The sequence below is a fragment of the Lathamus discolor genome, chromosome 19 (genome assembly GCF_037157495.1).
Source record: "Lathamus discolor isolate bLatDis1 chromosome 19, bLatDis1.hap1, whole genome shotgun sequence".
NCBI lineage: Eukaryota > Metazoa > Chordata > Aves > Psittaciformes > Psittacidae > Lathamus > Lathamus discolor.
In genome coordinates this window covers 57,229-79,596 of record NC_088902.1, presented here as the reverse complement: position 1 = coordinate 79,596, position 22,368 = coordinate 57,229, and the positions used below count along the sequence as shown (strand labels likewise).

General features: G+C 40.2%; 1 protein-coding gene across 3 annotated transcripts in view; it reads right to left on the bottom strand.

The window, feature by feature from the left end:
- Positions 1–22,005, bottom strand: part of NGF (nerve growth factor) — a 33,127-nt gene extending 11,122 nt beyond the window's left edge. The window contains exons 1-3 of one of the 3 annotated variants that reach the window (XR_010616713.1): positions 21,633–21,717; positions 18,466–18,632; positions 16,964–17,523 (exon numbers count right to left, since the gene is read on the bottom strand). Coding sequence is in view for 1 of the 3 variants with exons in the window: in XM_065698749.1 (XP_065554821.1) it covers positions 21,633–21,746 (114 nt within the window). In the remaining 2 variants the exon portion in view is untranslated. Of the gene's footprint in view, positions 1–16,963; positions 17,524–18,465; positions 18,633–21,632 lie in introns of those variants that run through there. The other 2 variants (XM_065698749.1, XM_065698750.1) reach the window with 2 other exon arrangements.
- Between the last annotated feature and the right edge of the window lie 363 nt (positions 22,006–22,368).

Genomic DNA, 22,368 nt, shown 5'->3' with positions numbered 1-22,368 from the left:
ACATCTTCCTCACTGAAACACTTCAACAGGTCTATAAATTAGAATTTAGCAGTTGTAGTTCTGGGAACAAATGTCTTAGACCTGTGAGGCCTTTAAGGGAATCCTTAAGCCGTTGTGACTAAGAACAGTATCAGAGGCTCTCCGTTTCAGCTCTCCCTTGATCTTAGCTGATGAGCAAGAAAATAGGCATTTCTGATGGACCTAAGATTTCATTCCTCTATATTTACAGTGATTCATCCTGTAAAGAGCAGCTTTATGTATGCTGAAGAGCCAGTTGGAAGCTGCCTGTGTCTCATACACTTCCTTTTGTTCTAAATGCCTCCAGTACCGAAATGTTCCTATGAGTATTTCTAGGGAGAGCAATGGACTGAGAAAAATGCTGCCCTGCAGCGATGAGCATGTCAGTGTGATCATCGTCATCACAGGATGTGCTACAAAGATCCACCTCTAGATTTCTGACTCAAGCTTAGTGTAGGCAAGGGTAATGACAAGAATGCTTGATAGCATGTGATGCATCTCTCTGTTTGGGGTACTTAAGAGAAAACAGCACTGTGAGTCCTGACCTGGAGGAAGGAGATTCACCAAATCAGAAACTGGTAAAGCTTTGGAAAACACTTCTTAGGGTTTATTTTATACTTATTGGGGTATAAGTAATGGGAATGGCTTATTTGCAACAGCCTAATTTTATCCCTTCTATTCTCCTGAACCAGTACGTAAATATTTCACTTGCTTCTCTTCAGAGAAGCCTCAAAAGAGGAAAGCAAGTCCAAGTCTCTTGCCCATCACTTTCATTGACACCGCATTCCTTCAGAGTACTGGGTGCTGAGTGAAGGGACCTGATAGGAGAGATCAGCCTGCAGCAACAGATGTGGTTTCTTGCCAAATACTTGCAATACTCGCGACACAGGACAAACAGAGCTCAGCTTTAAAATGCTCACTTTGCAACTACTGCATTTTAAAACATAATCCAGACTTCTGTTTCTAAGAAAGTAATGCTTGGCATCATGATACTCCAACACGTAGATTACACTCATGGGAATTTAGTCATCAGCAGTTATCTGAACTGTAGCTTCTTTTGGAAAACAATATGTGGTTTTCAGGTCATGATGACCATAACCAGTAAAAACCTGCAGTGGGATGCAGCTCTTACTGTGAGAGATGGGCTGTTAGTACAGCGGTAAACATGCACAAAGCATCCCGACAGGAGAGAAAATTTTATCCTATTGAAGATAACGTTGACAAACTGACAGTCAGAAATTGCCTCTGTCAGGATAAAAATCTCTTTAAATTTAGTGAAGGAAAAATGAAGTAATGGTCACTTATAAAAACCAGTGAGAAATCTCTCAGAAAATAAATGACAGAGAACAGCTTTAGAAGGGGCAGGTGAATCTGGTTCTCCTGAAGTCAGTGGGCTCAATGGCATAAAGGTGGTAAAATTAAATGAGCTAGAAATAAAAATGCTGGTTAGAAACAAGTCATCTGAGCATACTGTGGTTGTATATCACCCCTATATTATAACCTATAAAGGAAACCCTAAAATAATGATTCACATGTGATGATTACTTTGGAACTTTCAATGTAGGCTTCAAACTGTATATATATATTTTACAGGACTCCAGGGTTTCATAAATTCCTAATTCACAGACACAAAGGAGTAACTAAAGATCTCAGGCACTGACTGACAGGAATACTACTGCAGCAAAACGAGGATAAATCCATCCCACCCATATAAAGTTGGTTGCCTTTGAGGTCTATGAAAACATGCCTCCATCCTACCCAAGTATTGGGCAGCATGGAAGGTTGCTGCTCACCTACGTTTCCTGTCCAAGCACAAGGAGCCCTTCCATGTGCTGCTTAAAACAGCAAGTCCAAAGAAGTGCATGAAGGTGGGTGCATGGCCTGTCCTCCTCTCCCTTTACAACGTTCCCAGATGGATCTTGAGCTATTTTAGGGAAGTGTCTAGCTTGCTGTAGTTGGTCCTGAGGTTTCCAATACAAAATGACCAGAAATGAAAGAACTGGACTTTGAGAGTTTAGGGAAATCAAACTGAAATTCATCTGGGAAAGTATGAAGTTAGTCAGTCTGCAAGATTACTATCCCATCTTACAGCCAAAAGTAGTTAAGGCAGAAAAATACAGTATCTTTAAGTGCCAATAAACTTTTCCAACTAATGATCTTATTCCAGCTATTCAGAAGGGAATATAAATCCTGCTTCTTGTTCAAACCCTGATTAATAAGAACCAGCTGAATCCTAACAGTGATACCAGCATTTAATTTTGACTCAAGCTCATAATTTTCATTTTTGTGGTCCTTTTTCACTATCTTTTTCTACCACTGTACAAAGAAATCTGAAGTGAATGAGGTTTTTAGCAGTTGTAGTGTAGTGAGAAGATAAAAATGAGCTGGTGTGTCATGATCAGATTCCCAAAGATAGATTCCTTAGAATCATGGAATGGTTTGGGTTGGAAGGGACCTTAAAGCTCATCCAGCTCCAACCCCTGCCATGGGCAGGGACCCCTTCCACTGGAGCAGCTTGCTCCAAGCCGTGTCCAACCTGGCCTTGAGCACTGCCAGGGATGGGGCAGCCACAGCTTCTCTGGGCACCCTGTGCCAGCGCCTCAGCACCCTCACAGGGAAGAGCTTCTGCCTAAGATCTAACCATCATCTGTGATGTTTCTCTAGATCTTGTATTTGGGGTATTCTTCCCTATTTCTAAATCTATTTTACCTTCATGAGACCTGTGGAATTCTGTTACCTTCTTAGTGATTGAATTCCCTCTCTAATGATTTACTTTACATGGCAATATAAAATCGTAGAATCATAGAATAGTTAGGGTTGGAAAGGACCTTAAGATCATCTAGTTCCAACACCCCTGCCATGGACAGGGACACCTCACACTAAACCATCTCACACAAGGCTTCATCCAACCTGGCCTTGAGCACTGCCAGGGATGGGGCAGCCACAGCCTCCCTGGGCAACCCATTCCAGTGCCTCACCACCCTAACAGGAAAGAATTTCCTCCTTATATCCAATCTAAACTTCCCCTGTTTAAGTTTTAACCCTTTACCCCTTGTCCTGTCACTACAGTCCCTGATGAAGAGTCCCTCCCCAGCATCCCTATAGGCCCCCTTCAGGTACTGGAAGGCTGCTATGAGGTCTCCACGCAGCCTTCTCTTGTCCAGGCTGAACAGCCCCAACTTTCTCAGCCTATCGTACGGGAGGTGCTTGTGTGAATATGGAAATCTTGACAAGAAAGCTCATGTCAGTCAAATTCATTCTACCTTATTGTAACTACATTTAACTCATTTTGTTAGAAGTCCACATAAGGTGTGGGAATAATACTTTAAATTAAATGTTAATACTTTCCTTTAAATGAACATGCCCCGAGTTGAACTGAATGCATAAACAAGTAATTGGGCAGTTGCTCTTTAGTGGTTTGACTTTTCTATTCTTTGACATATCCTGTAAATGTGAGAAATATGTAATTTCTGGATGACTATTGGACATACGCAGTGGACAGCAGTGAGCTGTGTCCTGCTACGCATGAGTTGACATGCAAAGATTGGGCAGGTATTTGTATATCTCCTCACTGCAAAGCCTGAGCTCGTGAAGACTGTAAAGATGTAGTGGTGCTCAAACCCCTCTACTTCATATCCCTTTCCCATTTAATTTGCATTCAAAACAATTTCCTTAAAATTTCTAAGTTCTCTGATACAGAGATGTGAAATATGGTGGGTTTTATCATATACACTAAGCAAATGTTTGAGTTGGGGGCAAGAAAAGCTTTCAGCTTGGAAGGTATTTTTATAGTTCCTAGTAACATTAAAATTGGAAGTTACTAAAGAGGTGGAAAAAAAGTTTTTTTTTCTCTCTGACCCTTTAAAATATGGCACAATTTTGACATAAGAGGGTGAAGTCTCTTAGGAACAGGGTCTGGAGTAGAGCTCGTCCACAACAAAATCTGCAAATACTGCCTTATAAAACAAGGTCAACCAGGGAAACACTGAAAGAGTTACACAGAAATCTGTGTAACTGTTGTAATGTTCCCTAGAAGCAAAAGTAGTTCCTAACCTGGCATCTAGGGTAGTTTACCAAGGAAAACACAAGGATCTTAGGATTGCATAGACCTTTAAGCCATCTTTGTTCTTATATTTTGACTCATTTGGACATGATCAGAAAAAGAAAACAAACAAATAGGATTTCATCTTTGCATTCTAGCACTTGATGCTGCATCATTTTCTATGAAGAGACAGAGCTGTTGTGTAGACTGTGGTGCCGCAGGAATTTGTGCCCATGTGCTTTCATACTTCTTATGTTTATCCTCAGGATTTACTTAGGATTAAAGTAAGGTTTGTGTGTAAATGTGTTGACATTATGCAGAAGGCTCCATACCTCTATTTTTTTTGCCTGCTTGTTTTCTGTTCTGAAGTGTGTTAAGCCTAGAAGATTGCTTTGATTAATTGGCAGGAGAGTAAACCATTGCAAAGCTGATCTACAGAAGTTTTCAGGATGCCGGGAAACAGAACCTATTTGTTTGCACTCTTTGACTTGCCTTTTTATCCTCATTTGTTCATTGTATTTTTGTGTGTGCATGACTCAAGTGGTAGAAAAACAAGTGTGTTTTCATGAGTGTTTGTAACCCATATGAGTTCCAGATCCTTTTCTCTTTACATAATCCTTTTTTGCATCTTTTTCTGTGGAATGAGTATATTAAAAAGCAGTGGGAGAATGGAATAGTCATCCCCAAGTCCAGCCTGTGACTGCTACTATGACTAAGTGCAGATAGGCACTTGCATTCCACCAGGGCTGGACAGACCGGTGCATCCGCTGTCTAAACAGAACTGCTCTTCTGGGCAGCAGTTGGGCTGGTTTGATGCTGATTTGCTGGGCAGCACACTCAAGTACCAAGTAATTTATTCCTGCTGGTAAAATCTCATATTCTCTGGAACTGAGTCCTGCCCCTGATCATGCCTATGTCTTTACATACTTTTTGTTTCCTCTCCAGCACCAAGTGTCTGCTCCACATGCTTTCCGACTGCAGCCTCTCCTTTATCTGCAAGTCTCCCTGCCTTCTCCTTCTACACATTGAGACCAGCTGCCTCAGAGTTGTTGTCCCACCTGATCTTTGCTGCAGTGCATGCTGGTCCTCTTGTCTTAAGCATCTTGGCTTTCATCTTCTGTGGAAGGTATTTACACTTTACTGTATTAATACATTGTAAAGTGTCTCTTAATGCTAGACAACTGCTAGCAAGCATGAAGAGAAGAAGTTACAATATGCAGTGGATTCCGTACATTAGAAACAGAATATATATTCAGAAAAAGATAATTCAAACTGCATTTCCTGGCACTGAATAAGCAAGTATAGTGTCTTGATTTAGGAGGTTGCTTCATTCCTATGCTCTGAAAATCTCAGCTCTGCTTTAGTTGACACCCTGACACTAAACCTATGAGGCCAGAAAAATACAGACCAGTCTTCTGCACTATGCAAAGTTCCCAGCATCCTGCGTGTGTCAGGCAGCTGCTGCATAAAAGAAAATCTAACTAGTGCTCCCAGAGAGCAAAGAGAGCTTGAACTGGGTCCATATTTTAGCTGTATTGTGTGGGCTTCTGGGAGCAGACCCAGTGAGCAGTGGGTGAGTAGGAGTTTTCTGTCTTTGTATTGTGTCAGAGTTTGAGGGGAGGCAGCTGCTGTGAATGTTTTAAGACAGGAGGTTTTTCTTTCCTAACCAGACACTTAAGGTGAAATATAAATGTGAGAAGAGGTTTGTCTGAATCTTGAACCAGTGGCCTCTGGAGCCTGAGCACTCTGCAACATCCTTACCTCACAGAAAGCTTGCTGATAATCTGTGCAATGTACAGAGAAGTGACTGATGATACAGAGTGCAAGATGTCCTCCCTGGCTGGGAGTCTGCAGCTGTCTCTGAGATAAATGCCTATGTCTTTGAACAGTTCTGGTCATACACTTAAACAGAAAAGTGCTTGTAAAGAAAAGATTGATCCTTTCTTGTACTTTTCACTCCCTTTATATGTGGGAATCCTTTAAGCAAAGAACGAAGAGCAAAGAAGTTTAAATGAAGTTCAGCCTTCAGCAACCTCTGCTTATGAACAGGAAACTGGGAGCTGGACTAACCTATCAGCCTTGACAATTCTTGAAAGTCTCCGTTTGGCAACACACTCATGTTAGGAACATTTGTAGGGTTCTTACATGTTCGTTTTCTGCTTGCTGGCATCATCTGATTGCTGAATGCATTTTTTGCTGCAGTCAGAAAGTATAATGGAGAAGAGGCATCTCTTTTCTTTTAATTGTGCATTTGAATGTTTCTACCACTCCTTCTAGAACTCTTTGGCCTTGTTGTAAATCTGAATAAATGCCTAAATAGCAAAGCAATGCTAATCGCTGATATTATCACACATCTTTTCACTGATCACCTTCCCATGGGGTTCACTGACTTCCCCACTAGGCAGAGTTTGAAATGTGGGACTTCCAATAAAGGTAGTCCAGGATTAGAAGATCACTATTACTGTGTTTACCACAGTGTATTATTTCCCTTGCTGTTTTTACTACAGAATCATAGAATGATTTGTGTTGGAAGATGAGCAGGGACACCTTCTATTAGATCAGGTTATTTTTTTATATTAGTTATTACTATATTAGGTATGCACCTTTATTATTTCTATCAATAGACTGAATTTGTAAGTTCTTGGAAATGGGCCGACTAAATGGTTGTAACAAGGTTTCTCACCTACATTGATCAAAACAATCTTGCAGAAGCCTATTATACCAAAACTTCTCTTAGTTCTGTACCACATCCTTTATAGAAGATATCAGAGAAGGAGTCGGAGTGGGAAGAGGCACTTCTGAAAGCTGTGGAATGGTAACTTGCTATAGGAATAAGAAGCTACAGAAATGATAACTTGTAAATAATATTTGAGGGCTGTGCTGGTTAAGTGCAATACGGCTTGAAGTCCAGATCCTGCTTCTTCCAGTTTACTACGGGAAAGGGGGGTTGAAACTTGATGATCTTAAGGTCCTTTCCGACCCTAACCATTCTCTGATTCTAAATATGTTGCAGACTAATGTATCTATGTTCTTAGCGTGGTAAAATGTGTACAGCCTTTGGTTGCTTAAACTACTGAGAAGGATGGCAAGTTCAAAACCTGTAAGCTCATCAGCTCAAGGCAGCGTAGCAGCTCTCTGTAGTATGCAGTGCTGTTGCTACCACTGCTACAAAATGGAGTGTGTTGTTAAAACCACTGTGGATAAGGAGTTATGGCCTGCATGGAAGAATGCCATCTTTGTGCTAACTTAGATGTTAAAAAATGCTAATTTGAACTCACAGATATACTGATTATCCTGCTAAAGGAGACCTGGAATCTCTTCCCAGAATTACAGCATTTTAATTAGAAGAATTTGAGCGAAGTCTTAATCTTGTTATTAGGGATAGACACGGATAAGACAGAAACAAAATCCACAGCAACAGAGCCTAAACACAAAAATCAATGGTTTGAAGACTAGTAACTGCAGTGATTGCTGCAGCAACATACTGCTTCTTGTCCCTTTTCATGGAAGACTAAGCTTGACAGTGAATAAGTTGGAAGAAATACCTCTACTTGTAATATTGAGCTACCTCACACGCAGCTATTTGAAAATACACAGCTGAACTGCAGGGAAAGGTATTTAAATTTACAAAGCAAATCCCCAGATGCATGAGTTTTTTTTTATATTTCCTTTTAGCCCTTCTAAATTCTTGTGACATTCAGGGATCAATAACAATCTCATCTGTGGCTGATTCTGACAGATGTTAATCTTTCCCTTGGCTTTGCAGTCGGCTTGAAATAGTACTTGTTTCTTCATGTCAGGCCTCTGGCAATGCTTACTGGAGTCAGAATTACAGTTTCTAGTGAATCCTATTTTTACTGTCATTAACTTTCTAAACTGTTCCCCATAGCTGGCAATGTTTCCAGGCTTGGAGACCTACTTAGTGGGAAGCTGGGAGAGTGATGGGTTGTTTCTGTCTCAAAGCATTGTGCCTTTAATTGAGGTTTGCTTAACTTTGTCATTAAGTCCATTTAAGTTGAAGGCATTTCATGACAGTGATCACATACTGTGCTTGTAGAGTGGCTGCTTTTCTGTTGTGATTTACCTATTAATGAAAGGGAAAAATAGCTCCATGTTTACTTAAGGTTTTTACAAGTAGGGTTTTTTTTTTTTCCTTCTGCTGACTTGGTTAATAGATTCAGGAAATTTTTGAATTGGAAGTCGGAGACATGGCTCACCTGCAGATCCTGTGCTATGCTTTAGCTAAGGAATTGGCTAGATCTATTTAGCAAACTACGGGTGCTCTGATTTTGGTACCTACATGTCTAGATAGCAGTTGATACCGCCATCAGAACCCATAAGCCCTGGGCTTATGCTTCCAAATTAGGGACAAATCTTGATCAGAAAGCAACAGGAACAGAAAGATTTCTCTCCCAAATGCCATGGAATTGATGGTGAACAGAAAACGGTGGGTGCAGTATTGCTTTTTGTGTTCATCAGTTGTACAGGCTAATTTCCTTCTCTTAGAATGTGTTAGGGGTGACCCAGACCATGTGAGTTCTAGCATGAGCTTGGCAATGATCATTTTAGTTGGGGAAGCCAAATACTCATTTTTTAATAAGAAAAGAAAGCTGATTAATCAGCTGCGTCATCCTGCTCTACTTCAGGATTGATATGAATGGCATTCCCTATGGATCAGCCTAAACAGAGGCAAACGCCAAACCATAATTAAGACTGAGTGACTGCAAGTTCTATGAAATGTTTCAAAATACCAATTTAAGATTGAGTGATGACTGAGTTCAATCAAATGTTTCAAAATATCATTCATGTGTTTTAGATAAAATAAAAAGCCAGGGATATTCTCAGTCAAGCAGTTAATTTCTTCCTGAACACTTAGAATCAGGGAATCATGGAATCTACTAGGTTGGAAAAGACCTTCAAGACATCAAGTCCAACCATTGCTCAGTACTGCCAAGGCCACCACTAACCCATGGCACTGAGGGCCTCCTCTACATGGTATGTGAACACTTCTAGGGACGGTGACTCCAGCCTGAGCACCCTTTGGGGAAGGAATTGTTCCTAATCTCCAGTCTAACCCTCCCCTGGTGCAGCTTGAGGCTGTTTCCTCTTGTCCTATACTTGTGATGTTCTTAATTTGAAGATTATCAGTATGACTCTCTCTAAGTAGAGGAACTTTATTTTTGTTGTGGAGGTTTGCATTAGGTTCCACTGCAGTGTATAGACTGACAGATGGAACATGGCACCTTCCCTCTGTCATATTCTTCTTTCTGAATGATGCTGCAATGCTGTCTTGTTTCTGGGACAGATAATCTGGAGAGCCTCTAGGAATTAAAACAGGCTTTTAGAATATTTTAGAAAGAGAAACAATAGCAACCTACAAAACCTCTTGCAGATATTACTACAAGCGGCAAAAATCACGCCTGGAAGGGAAAAGGGGTATTTTAGAGATAAGTCAGTAGGTTTTTTCAGCTATTATTTTTAGATAATTAATCCCCAAAGGGTGTTTCTATGCATTTTGTTTCTTGCATCTAGCAAAAAAATGTTTCAAATAGGAGCTGAAGACAGCTTATGTTAAATTTTCTTGCAAGAGTTTGTCTAGTTGAAATTAACGGTGATTGTTTCAATACTTGTCTTGTTCCTTATGTGCCCCAGGTTGTGTGCAATAAAATGAAAACCTGATCATCAGCACATCTGTAAATGACTCATCTTCTTTACTGCTCCCACATGGTTGCACAACTTTACTGACTGCTTGCTTTGATGAATATTTAGTATTTGTCATGTGAAGCTATTCCATCACTTTTGTAATATGGAAAATTCCAAGCATACTGAACACCTTAACACCACGTCACAGCTCATGGATTCGTACTCATTTTGTGACCCAGTATGACACAGTAGTCTAATTACCAGCCACATAAAGATAAAAGTTACAACACAGACATCTGGCTGCAACCATGCACCTGGATTAAACAGTTTCCCATCTGGCTCTACTATATTATGGAGCAAAGGAGGTTGTAGAACCTTAGGTAAGAGCTGTCATTAAAGAGTAAGCAATTGCTTTTCTTTCTTGTTTGGTTGGTTGTTTCTTTCCCCAGTGGATTGAGGTGATACATTTATCTCATGCCAATAAGGCTTCCCTCAACAAAAATGCTGGAAATGGTAGATTCTTCCTTTTTCTTTTTACTTTACGATTTGTTGAATGATGGCATTGCTGGGAGAAGAGGGAAATAAAGCTTCAGGAAACAGGAGAAGCAGGTTAAAGGTTTTGTCAGAGCTCTTTTTTGCAGTTGTTTCCTCTGCTTTGTGCCTTGCCATGGGTCCATGCTGCACCTGCAACAGGGAATTTGGAGCTCCCCCACATGCGTGGGGAAGATGCAAAAGGGATGTAAATTCTCATTCTAAATTCACCTTTTACTAACAAGTAAAACTTGTTAATAATCACACAGGGTTGATAATACTAATACTAAATTCTGGTTTTCTGTGTTGGGTAAGTGGTTTCTTTTTCTGCTGTTTTGTTCAACCCTGCAAAGAACAGTGTTGGGATTTTGTAAGGAATCTAGGCACATGTGCTCTAAAGCTTATATACTGCACCTACAGCTTGTCAGCTGGGAGCCTGCTGGTGATAGGCCAGCTGTCTGCTATCATTTTGGTCTTTGCTGTCTAGTCATTAATCAGAACAGAGAAAACATGATAAAATGCAGAATTCTTTCCCCACATCATTATGGTATTTCCATGTTTTGTATGCCAGTATTAATTCAATTAACCTGAAATACTTGAAATTCACTGTCATTATATCACTTAACACTGTAACCATGTATTCCCTTTGTCTAGATATTTGATGTGCATCTTGTTGTATTTATTACAGTATTACTTGGGAATGCTGGTGTCTATTGAATCAGTTGTCAGGAGCAATCACAGAATCACACACAGAATCACAGAAATGGTAAAGTTGGAAGGGAGATCATCTAGTCCAAGCATAATAGTGACAAGAAAGCAATTATATTCCAAATTGGAAGGTAGTATGCATGCGCATATGGTGGAAAGAAACAAAAGATGACATTTGTAGCCAGATGTGATCTGGCTATGTTGTATGGTCAAGAATGGAACTCCACAGATTGTTTTCATAATTACAGCATTAGGAATAGATTTTTCTTGGGTATTTGCTTATTTTTACTACACTGTTCATCAGATGATGACTACATGGCAATTTTAGATTGTTTAACACAAGGCAAATAAGTGGTGGGTTATTTTTTTTGGTTTTAGGATGGTTTTAATAGCATATGCCTAACAGGTCTCTGACTTAAAAATCTTTTTAAAGATGCATATTGTGTTTGCATTTAGCATATTTAAACTTTTCTGTTGTTTTTTTGGGGGGTGAATATTAGGTTCAAAGCAGATAGTCAAGTTTTGTGCCTTATAAGATCATTTTCTGCCAGCTTAAAATGGAAACCAGAGGGAAGTTTTGATCAGATGTGCACCTACTTTCTGCGTGCCGTGTCACAGTTCAGAGAGATGTCTCTTGAAAAAGAGCTTTTGCAAAATGTTATTGCAAAGATAGAGAGCCGAACTTTAAATCTGCTGAACAACATTACATCAGGTCTTCTGTGGCATTGGAGATGGGTGATTTTCTTAGAAAGTATTTCCTTTCAAGTAATGGAACAATCCTGGTTCCAGTGCTGAAGACTGATTTCAGATGACTGAATTCAAATTCTGTGATTCTGTGACTTGAATGCTTTTTCAAATTTGAAATGTTGAACAAAGGTAGGAAATTCTATAGTTCATAAGTAGTTTTATACTTTCTTTGCTTTCAAATAGAACAGAAGGAGTGGGAGAAAGGAGAAGGAAAAGGCCACGTATTTTTCTTTCAAAGCATAGAGGGGAAAAAGTGGTGTTTAGTGCAGCCCTTCTCAGCACTACTCTGTTCACAAGGCAGTTTACAGTGCAGGAATGTACATCTAGGGAGAGCTGGTGGATGAAAGTCCCTCTAATGCATGTGATGTGATTCTGCATGCTTTGGCAAAGCCAGAAACTCACACTTTTGGCATATATAAAGTGTCCTGGAATGTGAGGCTGAGCAGTGAACCTTTGCACTCTTCTGTTTACAGCTTGTGCCTGAGAAAATAATGAGAGGAAAGTTTGGCAAGAACGATTGGGGCTGGAGGATTTGGATCCAGGCAGAACAAAATAATAGATGTTGAATATTTAGAGCTTTGATAAGAAACACCAATAACAAGGAGAGGAATGGAATGGGTCCTTGACATGCAAAATAAAGCATGCTTAGGCTGTGTGGCTTGACATCTTTGTAACTAAAACGTAAGTTGGTACACAAGTGCAATGCATAACTGAGTACACAGTTCTTGGTTGCTGTGCAGACTTCAAAGTGGGGGCAACAAAGAGCATCACCTGGTTTTAGTCCGGCTTAATAGGGAAATGACACTTATGAAGTGACACTGTCTTGTGAACCCTTGACACAATGACCCTTGAAATTGTTGAGTGCCATTTACATCTCAGAGAAGGTTAGAGGTTTTAAAGCTACTAGCTTTCTAAATAAAGATAATGTTAAAGATAATGTTTCTACAAGTTTGATGAAAATGTAGGATAGGTAGAAGTCCTGACCAGAATAAAAGCTATGGTGTTAGAGGTCTGTTTGATTAGAGAGTGTGTTAGACATGTGTATCTCTGTCCTAGAAGTTACTCAGACCTCTCAGAGGCTTACAAATTTAGTACCTGCCAGAAACTCTGACCACCACAGAGAACAAGGTTTCATTATTTCTGCTTATTGTACTGCTTGTTTTAATACAAGGGACTGAAGTAAAATTCTGAACCCAGGGGAAAAGAGAAGGGCAGACCCCGAGCTTTTTAACATGTGTGTCTGTGACCTGCAGGAACAAGTTATATTTGCAGTTAATGGTAATATAAAAAGTATGACAAACAAAGAAGAGGCAAAACCTCTTTTCATAGATCATTATGGATTGCTTGGTAATCTTAGCATAAGCAAACAACACTTTATGAAACAGCCAGCCTGTGGTAGGAGTACAGAGGAATGTCATCCATGGATGAACAAAGGATACCAGCCTTATTTACAGGACTGGAGTCTTAGGGGAAGAAGTGAGTGTAAAACTACCTTGAATGCATAGTTGATTGAAAAATGACTGGCTCTACACTGTAACCACAGTAAAAACAGTTCAAACAGGATAAAAAGGCTTTTTTCTCTCTGTTCTTATTTATTTCCCTCGACACAGTTTGTGTACCTTTTCCTGCCATGTAGGAAGTGCAGTAGTGCAGTCAGGTTTGCTGAGGGAAATGGATAAAATTGCTAACACTGTGATCAGAAGAAAGATCACAGTGCATTCCCCATTAAAGAGAACCCCTAAAACATACTATCGGTACGTAAGAATGACCAAGATGGACCAGACGAAAGAATCTTGTCAATCCTGTTTGCCTGAAGAGGCACATAGAAGATCCTTCTGGAAGTGTCTAAGAGAAAGATAAGCATACAGTGGTACTTTTCCAGCCACTTTCCTCTCCTGCAGTTTTTGGATGAGCAGCTTTCTGTGCAAGGTTTTCTATGTGTTTAAAATCTTCAGTATATTTCCCATCCATGTCCCTGTCTGCCTATTCCTTGACTCAATGTACATTTTGAGCAGCAAAGTGACTGGGAGTTCTGCAGCTTAATTCCATGGTGTGGAGCAATGGCTTTCTGTCATTATTGAACCTGTCATCTGGTAGTTCCCTTTGGTGCACTTAGCTTTTGTAGTAGAAGAGGCACCAGGCAGCTGGGCCTTCTGAATCTGCCCATGATTTAAATCCCCTTTGGACTTTTACTGTTTTGCGTAAGTCCAAAAATATGGTTCTGGGGAGAGCTGAGGAGCTGGGCCTATTCCCCAGCACAGCAGCCCAATAGCGAGGAAAGAATCTAGCCTGTGAAAAGATAACCCTTTTTATAGGTAATGGAAGCACTTAACCTGCATTCTTGGTCAAAGGCAATATATGATAAAAAGAGAAAATGCCAAAGCTGATGGCTGTGGACTGCAGCCAGCTGGAAAGGAAAAGCAAACCAGAAATGCCTAAACCAAAGCCTCAAACCCCAAACTGACTAATGAGAGAAAGAATGAGTGGCTTCTCATGTGGAAAACCTTTTAGGTTACAGGGCATTATCACATGGATGTCATCCTTCATAGTGGAGCCTATTCGAGTCTTACCTAGGAGACTGAATGTCAACCATAATGCTGTTCCTTGGTTCTGAGTTCCTTAAAAGACCTGCTGCCTGGCTCTACTCCACTCATCCCTAGAATTCTCCACTGAGCACATCTACCAAGAAAATAATATTGCAGAAAGTTTGCTGCTTGTTATTGACTCCCCAGTCTTAGTCCTCTAGTAAATGGTACAGAGATCCTTCTTTGAGGAGGAAGATGGACAGAGGACCTCCTGATATCCCATCCAGTTTGATGAAAAAAGAGAGAAAATTGTGGAAAACTTCAGATATCCTCTAGGTTATTAACTTTGGATGCAGAATTTCCTGTTCTCTTGCTGATACATAAGGAGGTTGTATCCATTGACCATAAAAAACTTAAATGATTTTCTTAATGAGGATAGAATGCTGTAACTTCCGAAACACTATTCTTGGGTTACTGAAGTTATAACCAAGCAAAGCTATAGAAGCTTGATACAAACCAGAATAAAGTCAATGGTCGCTTTGGAATCCATTGCCTTTCTAAAGAATCCAAAAATCACTCAAATTTAATGGACTGTAGCTATACAAAGTAAAAGCAACAAGCCCTATATCCACTTGCGTGTTTAGTTCAAAAGAAGGAATGTATAAATGTAATTCAAAGCATTTAAATCCCCTAAGGTTACATGCATGTGTGTTTGTCTCATAGGTTTTGAACACTTCACCGAGGAATCAGTCACAGTGTGCTTGATTCCTTAATACAAACAGCAGTAAAATTTCAATGGGGTATGAAACTCTACTAAATGTGAATTATTAGAAAGCATTTCTTTTGAATATTTCTAACCTTAGAAACAAAGGGGCACAAATTTAAACACAAAAGTAGCAGGTATAGTTTGTTTCCTAGGGACTTCCAGAAATGTAAAAGGAAGCTGATAAGGAATGCAGTGTAACTTAGCACTTCGTAAGTGCCTGATAAAACACATTACCTGTGGGCATCTCAGTTTTTAAATGCACAATTTTCAGTTCCTGGAATAAAATTTCCAAAGCTCTTGAGCTCCCTAATTCTATACTGATTTTCAGATGCTTCAGAGTCTGCTAGAGTGGGTTCTTAATGTGACACACAAGTACAGTGAAACTGGGAATTGGTAGCTGCTTTTGAACCAAAAAATGCCCTATCTTTTGTAGAACATTCTGCCCTGAAGCAAGTTGTCCTATGAGTCATATCATAGAATCACAGAGTGGTTTGTGTCGGAAGGGACCTTAAAGCTCATCCAGTTCCAACCCCCTGCCATGGGCAGGGACACCTTCCACTAGAGCAGCTCGAAGCCTCATCCAGCCTGGCCTTGAACACTGCCAGGGATGAGGCAGCCACAGCTTCTCTGGGCACCCTGTGCTGGAGCTTCACCACGCTCAAAGTAAAGAGCTTCTGCCTAAGAGCTCATCTCAGTCTTCCATTTCAAGCTTAAAACCCTGAAGTCACAACCGTCTGAGCAGCAGCTGTCTGCAGACTGAGCAGTGTCACAGTCCATCAGCTGCAGTTAGAAAATGCACTTCATACATCTAAATAAGGTGAAAAACTTGTATGTTTTCAGAGATGGCTATTCTATGCCTCCTTGCCCATTCTTAATGAGGGAAAATTGTTCAAAGGCTGCTGTGTAAAAGTGTTATTTTTCAGTCTGAAATATGAAAGCACCAGAAAGTTAGGAATATGCACACCTGGAGTGACCAGACATCCATGCACAGTGTGACAGTTCATTCTTGTCTACTGACCCAAGCAGCTGATTTGCCCTGCTGACCCTCCTTAAAGGCCACAATATAATCATTTTGATGATTAGTGAAAGTACAGCTCCTAAGTGGGGCTGAATTTATAGTTACGTTCATCAGAATTCAAGTTCTTGTAATGTGTTAAGCAATGAATAGTTGAAATGAGCAATTTGGATGGCTGTACTAATACACACACCATAAATACTGCTCTGGAGCTGGTACATAGAGCATCAAAAAGGGATCGTGAAATAATGGGCAGGAAATGATGCATTTCAGAAAATTCAGGCTGTGTCATTCACCACAGGGCAAATGGCTCTGTGCACAAGCACAGGTCTTTTTCCATACCTGAGTCATCCAGCACATAAAGGCTTCAAATGAAAAAAGGAAAAGATATGTTTCAAAATAAAAGAAAACCCCCACATATTGTGTGAGCCAGAGCTGTTAAATATATTGTAATCAAAGAATATATAGCAATGAGGTGTTTGGTGAATTTCCATCCCCAAAATTTCTGAAGAGCTCTTTCCTTTCCTTTTAAAAGCCTGGATCACATATGGTTCTGTAAAGAACAAACTAAAGCGCTTCACCGAAGTAAATCGGTGAACCAGACCACAAAAAAATCTGTCACCTTTATACCTACACAGTACAGAGGGAAAAATATGAAACTATTCAGAATAGGAATGATTCAAAATAGTAATTTTTAGACTAGCAAAGCCATACGTAGCATATAGGAAGTTGTCCAAAAAATAATCTGCTTACCAGCTGTACTTATACTGGGCTAATTTCCTCATTGTGGGTCAGAACTGCCAGAAAGAATCTAATCTTTTATTACTTTTGAGAGCAGTTAACAACTAGCTGAGCTAAATCAGTTTTTGTCACATACTTTTTAAGGCAGCACTATTTCTCACAAATAGGCACTCAAAACTAAATGACACAATGTAAGGAACAGATTCAGTTTATCGATTATTCATTCATTGCATTGATTTTATTCCTGGAAAGATCCTTGTATTTACGTCACAGAAATGGTCATTATGATTTTGGCAATAATATGTAAACCAAGGCCCAAAAACAAAGTCAAACTCTTAACCTTCTGTTTGACTTTTTCAGTCTTTGTGCTTGAATCTTTTTCCACTGAAATCAGTGAGAGTTTTGATACATAGCAAGTCAATGGGAGCAGAATCTGATCTTTTATTAGCACATTTTTATGGACCCTGTGGGAACAGGAAATTTGATTTCAGAGCCAGGAACATCAATTAGGGAAAGTTGGTTTTGAAATCAGTTTTAGTGGTCTGGGTTCAATATTCAGTTTTAGAAAATCTCTGAACAAAAAATGTCTTGAACTACACCAAGTGGCCTCGCTCCTGCAGGTTTGATTTCTGACAGCGATCAGATCTGTGTCCGGAGAACATCGGTAGGGACTGTCAGACTGAGGGGAGACTGTGTTAGGGTTTGGGCTGTAAAGTTCAGGACAGGCAATTCCTCAGGATTTTTCACCAGCGACTGTAGCAATAGGACAAGGGGTGATGGGTTCAAACTGAAACAGAGAAAGTTCAGGTTAGATATAAGGAAGAAGTTCTTTCCTTGAGGGAAGGTGGTGAGGCACAGGTTGCCCAGAGAAGCTGTGGCTGCCCCATCCCTGGCAGTGTTCAAGGCCAGGTTGGACACAGGGGCTTGGAGCAGCCCGCTCTAGTGGAAGGGGGGTAGCTCCTTTCCAGCCCAAATCATTATATGATTCTATTATTTTTGCTCTCTGTTGTCATCATCTCACAGTTTCTTCCAGGGAGTACCTCTAGGTAATGTGGAAGCCACAGTAATGGGATAAAACTGATCCCAGCAATAGAAAACATGAGTCTGATCAATCTTGATTTTTGTTCTCTGATAATGGCAGCTACTGTGCCATAAAATCTCAAAGCATTGTTGTAAAAGCAAGAGCTTAGGCGAAAAAGAAGAAGGGCTCTTTACTGGGAAATAAATGTTGTTTCCAAGGTAAGAAAAAGTCAGAGGTGTGTCATTCATTGACAAATGGCACAGGAAATTCAAGTGAAGCTCCAGAAGCTGGCAGTAAAGCCATTGAGCATGTTATTTCAAACTCCCCCATGCAGTTATTTTCATTTTGAATTTAGATAATATGCCAGACAAGTCTTGTACATATGTATGTATGATTTCTACAGGCATACAGCAATTTGCATCTTAATAGCTGTATGCAAGGCTCAAAATACCAATCAGCACTTTGCATATTTTCTTTCGCTGTGCAGTAGGGGTGCAATCTAAATGTCTTCCACGTGAATATAGTCACACAGAGATTATGCCTGAAGGTAGTCAAGTACTGCATTCTTCTTTCTGTCTCTCATTTCTAAATACATGAGAGCTCTGGGCAGTGTGGTGTACATGGGTGTGCTTTACTTGGGGCTAATGCGTTCAGAGATGTGCTGACTAGTGAACTGCTGTAGCCAACTCTGCATCCTCGGTGACTTACCAGCTCTGCCAATGCAGTCAGCGTCTTACGTCTTCATTTGTGTATCCATTAAATTGGATTTCATCCCTCTGCATGTGTCCCAATAATTGTTTCCAAGTGGCAGGTGTTGATGTTCCAGTACATCATAACTTGTTTGCAAGCACTTAATTATCTCACAGAAGCAAGATCTGTGGACAGAGAATCCTACTTGTACACAGAGGAAGTTCTGTGTCATTGGAGTGTTTCTTTATGCAATGCTACAGGCTGAAAAACACATCTAATGCAACAACGAAATCATAAGCTCTTTAGTTTCTCTAAATAAGGAAAATTTTTCAGGCTGTCATCATTTGCACCCATACATGTTTCACTTTCTGAGGTATAAATGATGACCAGAACTTACTATTCAGGATTTGGGGACAGTATAGGTTTATATCAGCAGCCTGAGATTTTCTTTCCACCAAGTTCCATAGCTTTAGACTAGTGGAACCAGGCAGATAAGAGTGCACATAACCCACATGAAGTTACTACAGTCTCTTGGCAACAACAAAAATGATTTTGCTTGGCTTGGCCAAGTTCATTTTGGGTCTAAATAGCACATGCACAGGCAAATATTTCATGAATTCAGCAGAGCCGCACAAAGGTCATTGTGTCAGGAGAACAAGCCACATGCATCCCACAGGACATCTATCCCAGAGCTTCTGTCATAGAAATGCTCTTAAACACATCAGCCTCTCTGACCGGGCTCAAGTCAAACCCAGCACAGAAGAGTTTTCTCCTTGCTGTGTGAGCAATGCAGCTGGATCAGCATTGCTACACGTGCCTTTCACTTTCTTTACCATGGGGCATGTTTCTTGGGCACAGGTGTGATCTTGTGTTTCTCCAAGTGTGTCTCAGCTGATCTAATGTTTTAGTTCGTGGTCACTTTCTGAATAAGCCCTTAAAACTTCTGTTCAGCAGAGGGCACTTGCCAGCAGAGGTCATTGTTGCTGTGGCCAGTTTGAGTTTCACCGGCTTTATTTGGGCTGAGATTTGAAGGAGAGACAAATATTTCTAAACCCAGCAATCCAGGATTGACTTCCAGGCTTAGAATATTGAATCTTTGGGAATGAAAGCATTCATTTTATTACCCCTTTATTTTTTATCAGCAGATTTTGCTCTTAAAATATAGACTTGAGAAAAAGGCAGAATTATGTTAACTTCTTAGAATGAGCAGAATTTTTTCCACATGCTTTAAATTTAATTCAATTAATGCTAATTAATATGTATTCAATATTCTGTTAATCCTAAAAGCATTTCGTAAGGAACCACAAAACTAATTGATAGAACTTGCATTTAAAGGAACATTTTTAGATGGCCAAAGCCACGGAGCAGTAGGGGAATTTATGGGACTTATTCTATTGATTGCAATAATCTAGTTTTTAAATGTGTTCTATCTGAGCCTTGTTCTAAGTATCCCATTAAAGAAACATTTTACATTTGCAAATGCTAATCTGAATACCTATTTTAGGTATTTTTCTAACCTGATCTTTTAAATTAACATCTTACAGTGATTAAATAGACTGCTTGGTTCTATGTGACAACTGTTTACTTAGGGTATGGTTTAGAATGAGCCTTTGTGCTCATTGTAATTCTCCACTGAACTTAAGTGAAGACATCTGAAAAGACAATTTAAGCTTTTGATGGAGAAAATGGACACTGCTTAGCTAGGCGGATGAGAAAAGGAAAACCACAGTTACTCTCTTTACTACCTTATTGTGAGACTGACAGATCCCTTTAGGGCGAGTGGCTGGGACTGATAAAGATGTGAAATCACGATTACTCCGCTGCACAGATTCATCAGGAGGGCTCCTCTCCAGACCTTGCTGAGATTTGTTACAAAATGATTCATATCCATAATTACTAATATATTTAAAGGCCAAATCTTACTTACAACACTCCAGTGAACACTCCAGTTAATATGGATCTTCATTCTGTCACTGTAACCTCTTTGTGGAAGGGCAGAAAGTATTGTAACCTGAGTTTCAGATGAATGTCTGTAATGGTAGTTGTCAGGGTAATTTGAAAAAGCCTGGTTTCCATAATATCAGAAACAGCCCAGAGCTGCAGAGTATGAAAGTACAGGCAATTGCGCTGCTCCTTTCTCTTTTTGCAGGTAATTGTCACATTTTACTTTGGCTTAGCAAAAAAAAAAAAAATGTCCAAAAGACTTTATTGTGATACTCTAATGCATGAGAACACCCATAAATTATCTGTCTAACAGTTACAGTGCAGCTTCGAAGTTGTGACAACTTGGAAAAACCAGCCTGACAAGCAGGCTCACTTTGCTGTTTTTCCAAAACTTCTCGAGCATATAAGGAGAATTTAAAGTGAAGAAAGCAACTGCAGCACAAACACTTTTTGTTCTCAGTGCACAAATTCGTTCTGCCTCCCTGACTGGGGTCCCCGTTTTTGTCTCTGCCTGGTGCATCAGATAAAACAGTGTTACCACCTGGCATAAACCAATAAACATTATCAGTTTCATCACTGGCAGGCAGCAGAGAGTTTGTAAGCTTTTCCAAGTGGACATCCTAGAGGATACAGTCTCTAGTGATCTACTACTCTGCCTATAGCTAAAGGTTTCTGCCTTGGCCCAGTCATGCTTTGATTTACCAGGATTCCTATTTATATTAGTAAAGAAAGAAAGGAGTTCTTATCTAGGTTAGAATTATGCTATAGGATAAAAGAAATAAAGTGTTAAGTAAGCCTTAATATTCAGAACAAAGACAGTAAAGAATTTTCATATAGGTGTGACTGCTCTATGATGCAAACGAAAGAAATTCTCATGTACCTGGATAAAAAGAATTAGAATAATATTAAATTTCTCTAAGATTAAGCTGTTCTTACTAAGGATGGTTTTTGAACTTTAAGCTGAAACACAAATGCTTTATGAACACCTTCCAGATATATGTGCTGTTTAACCTGCTTTAGCAGATGCAATTTTCAGTTTCCCTAGACCATGCTTTCCTTGTAAATGCTATTCTTAAGAAATGAGCACTCCGTATTTCAAAGCCATCTGCTCTGTTCTCAAGAGAGTAAAAATCACTGTACAACAAAACCACATTGGCTGATTTTGAAGATCCCAAACTTCCACAACTGGTGCGACAGCCGTGTTCCTGCTTTGTGAACACTGGCTCTTGTGGGGCACTCACCTCAGAGCAGCGGCACTGGATGCCAGCAGTACCGGGAATCCGGAGGGTTGTCCGAGCTGTTTGTAGTCCGTAGCACCCCAATCTGTGGACACTTTCCCAAGCCAGAAGAGCCATTCACATTCCCTCTGCCTTTCCAGCCTCATTCACTGCTCACAGGGCTCAGCTAGCTGCACTGACTCACAGAAATGAAGCTCCCTCTGGGTCCTAGTGCTGTAAACGTGTGGGAGCTGCACGGACTCGCAGGAATTCAGCCTCTGGCGTGGTGCCTAGACCATGCAGTGATGCACAGATGTGCAGTGAAAGTTTCAAAGTGTGCACTGGTATGACTGTGCATACAGAATACTGAGAAAAACCTCCAACTTCCTGGTTTCACTGTCAAGAACTGAAACCCTCTTTAAGGGATGTTTTGTCCTCAGCCTTTCTACTTTGCATCTTAATCCTTGCTATCCATTTAAAGATGAGAGCTCACAGAAAGAAACTCCACGCTCCCTGATGAATGGGTCCTTTTGAAAATCATCTGTGGAGCTGTTTACTTGTGTGAGGAGTCTATAAACGAACCGCCAGGAACACTAATAGTTAACTGGTGAAGCAGTGGACTGGGTTCCCTGCAGGAACTGTGCAGTCCCTGTTATCAGCTGGCTGTAACAGGGGTCAGCCAAATGCTGATCTAGAGTAGCAAAGAAATATTTGACCCTGACTTGGGCAGAGGAAAAGATTATATAAGAACCTTTCCAGA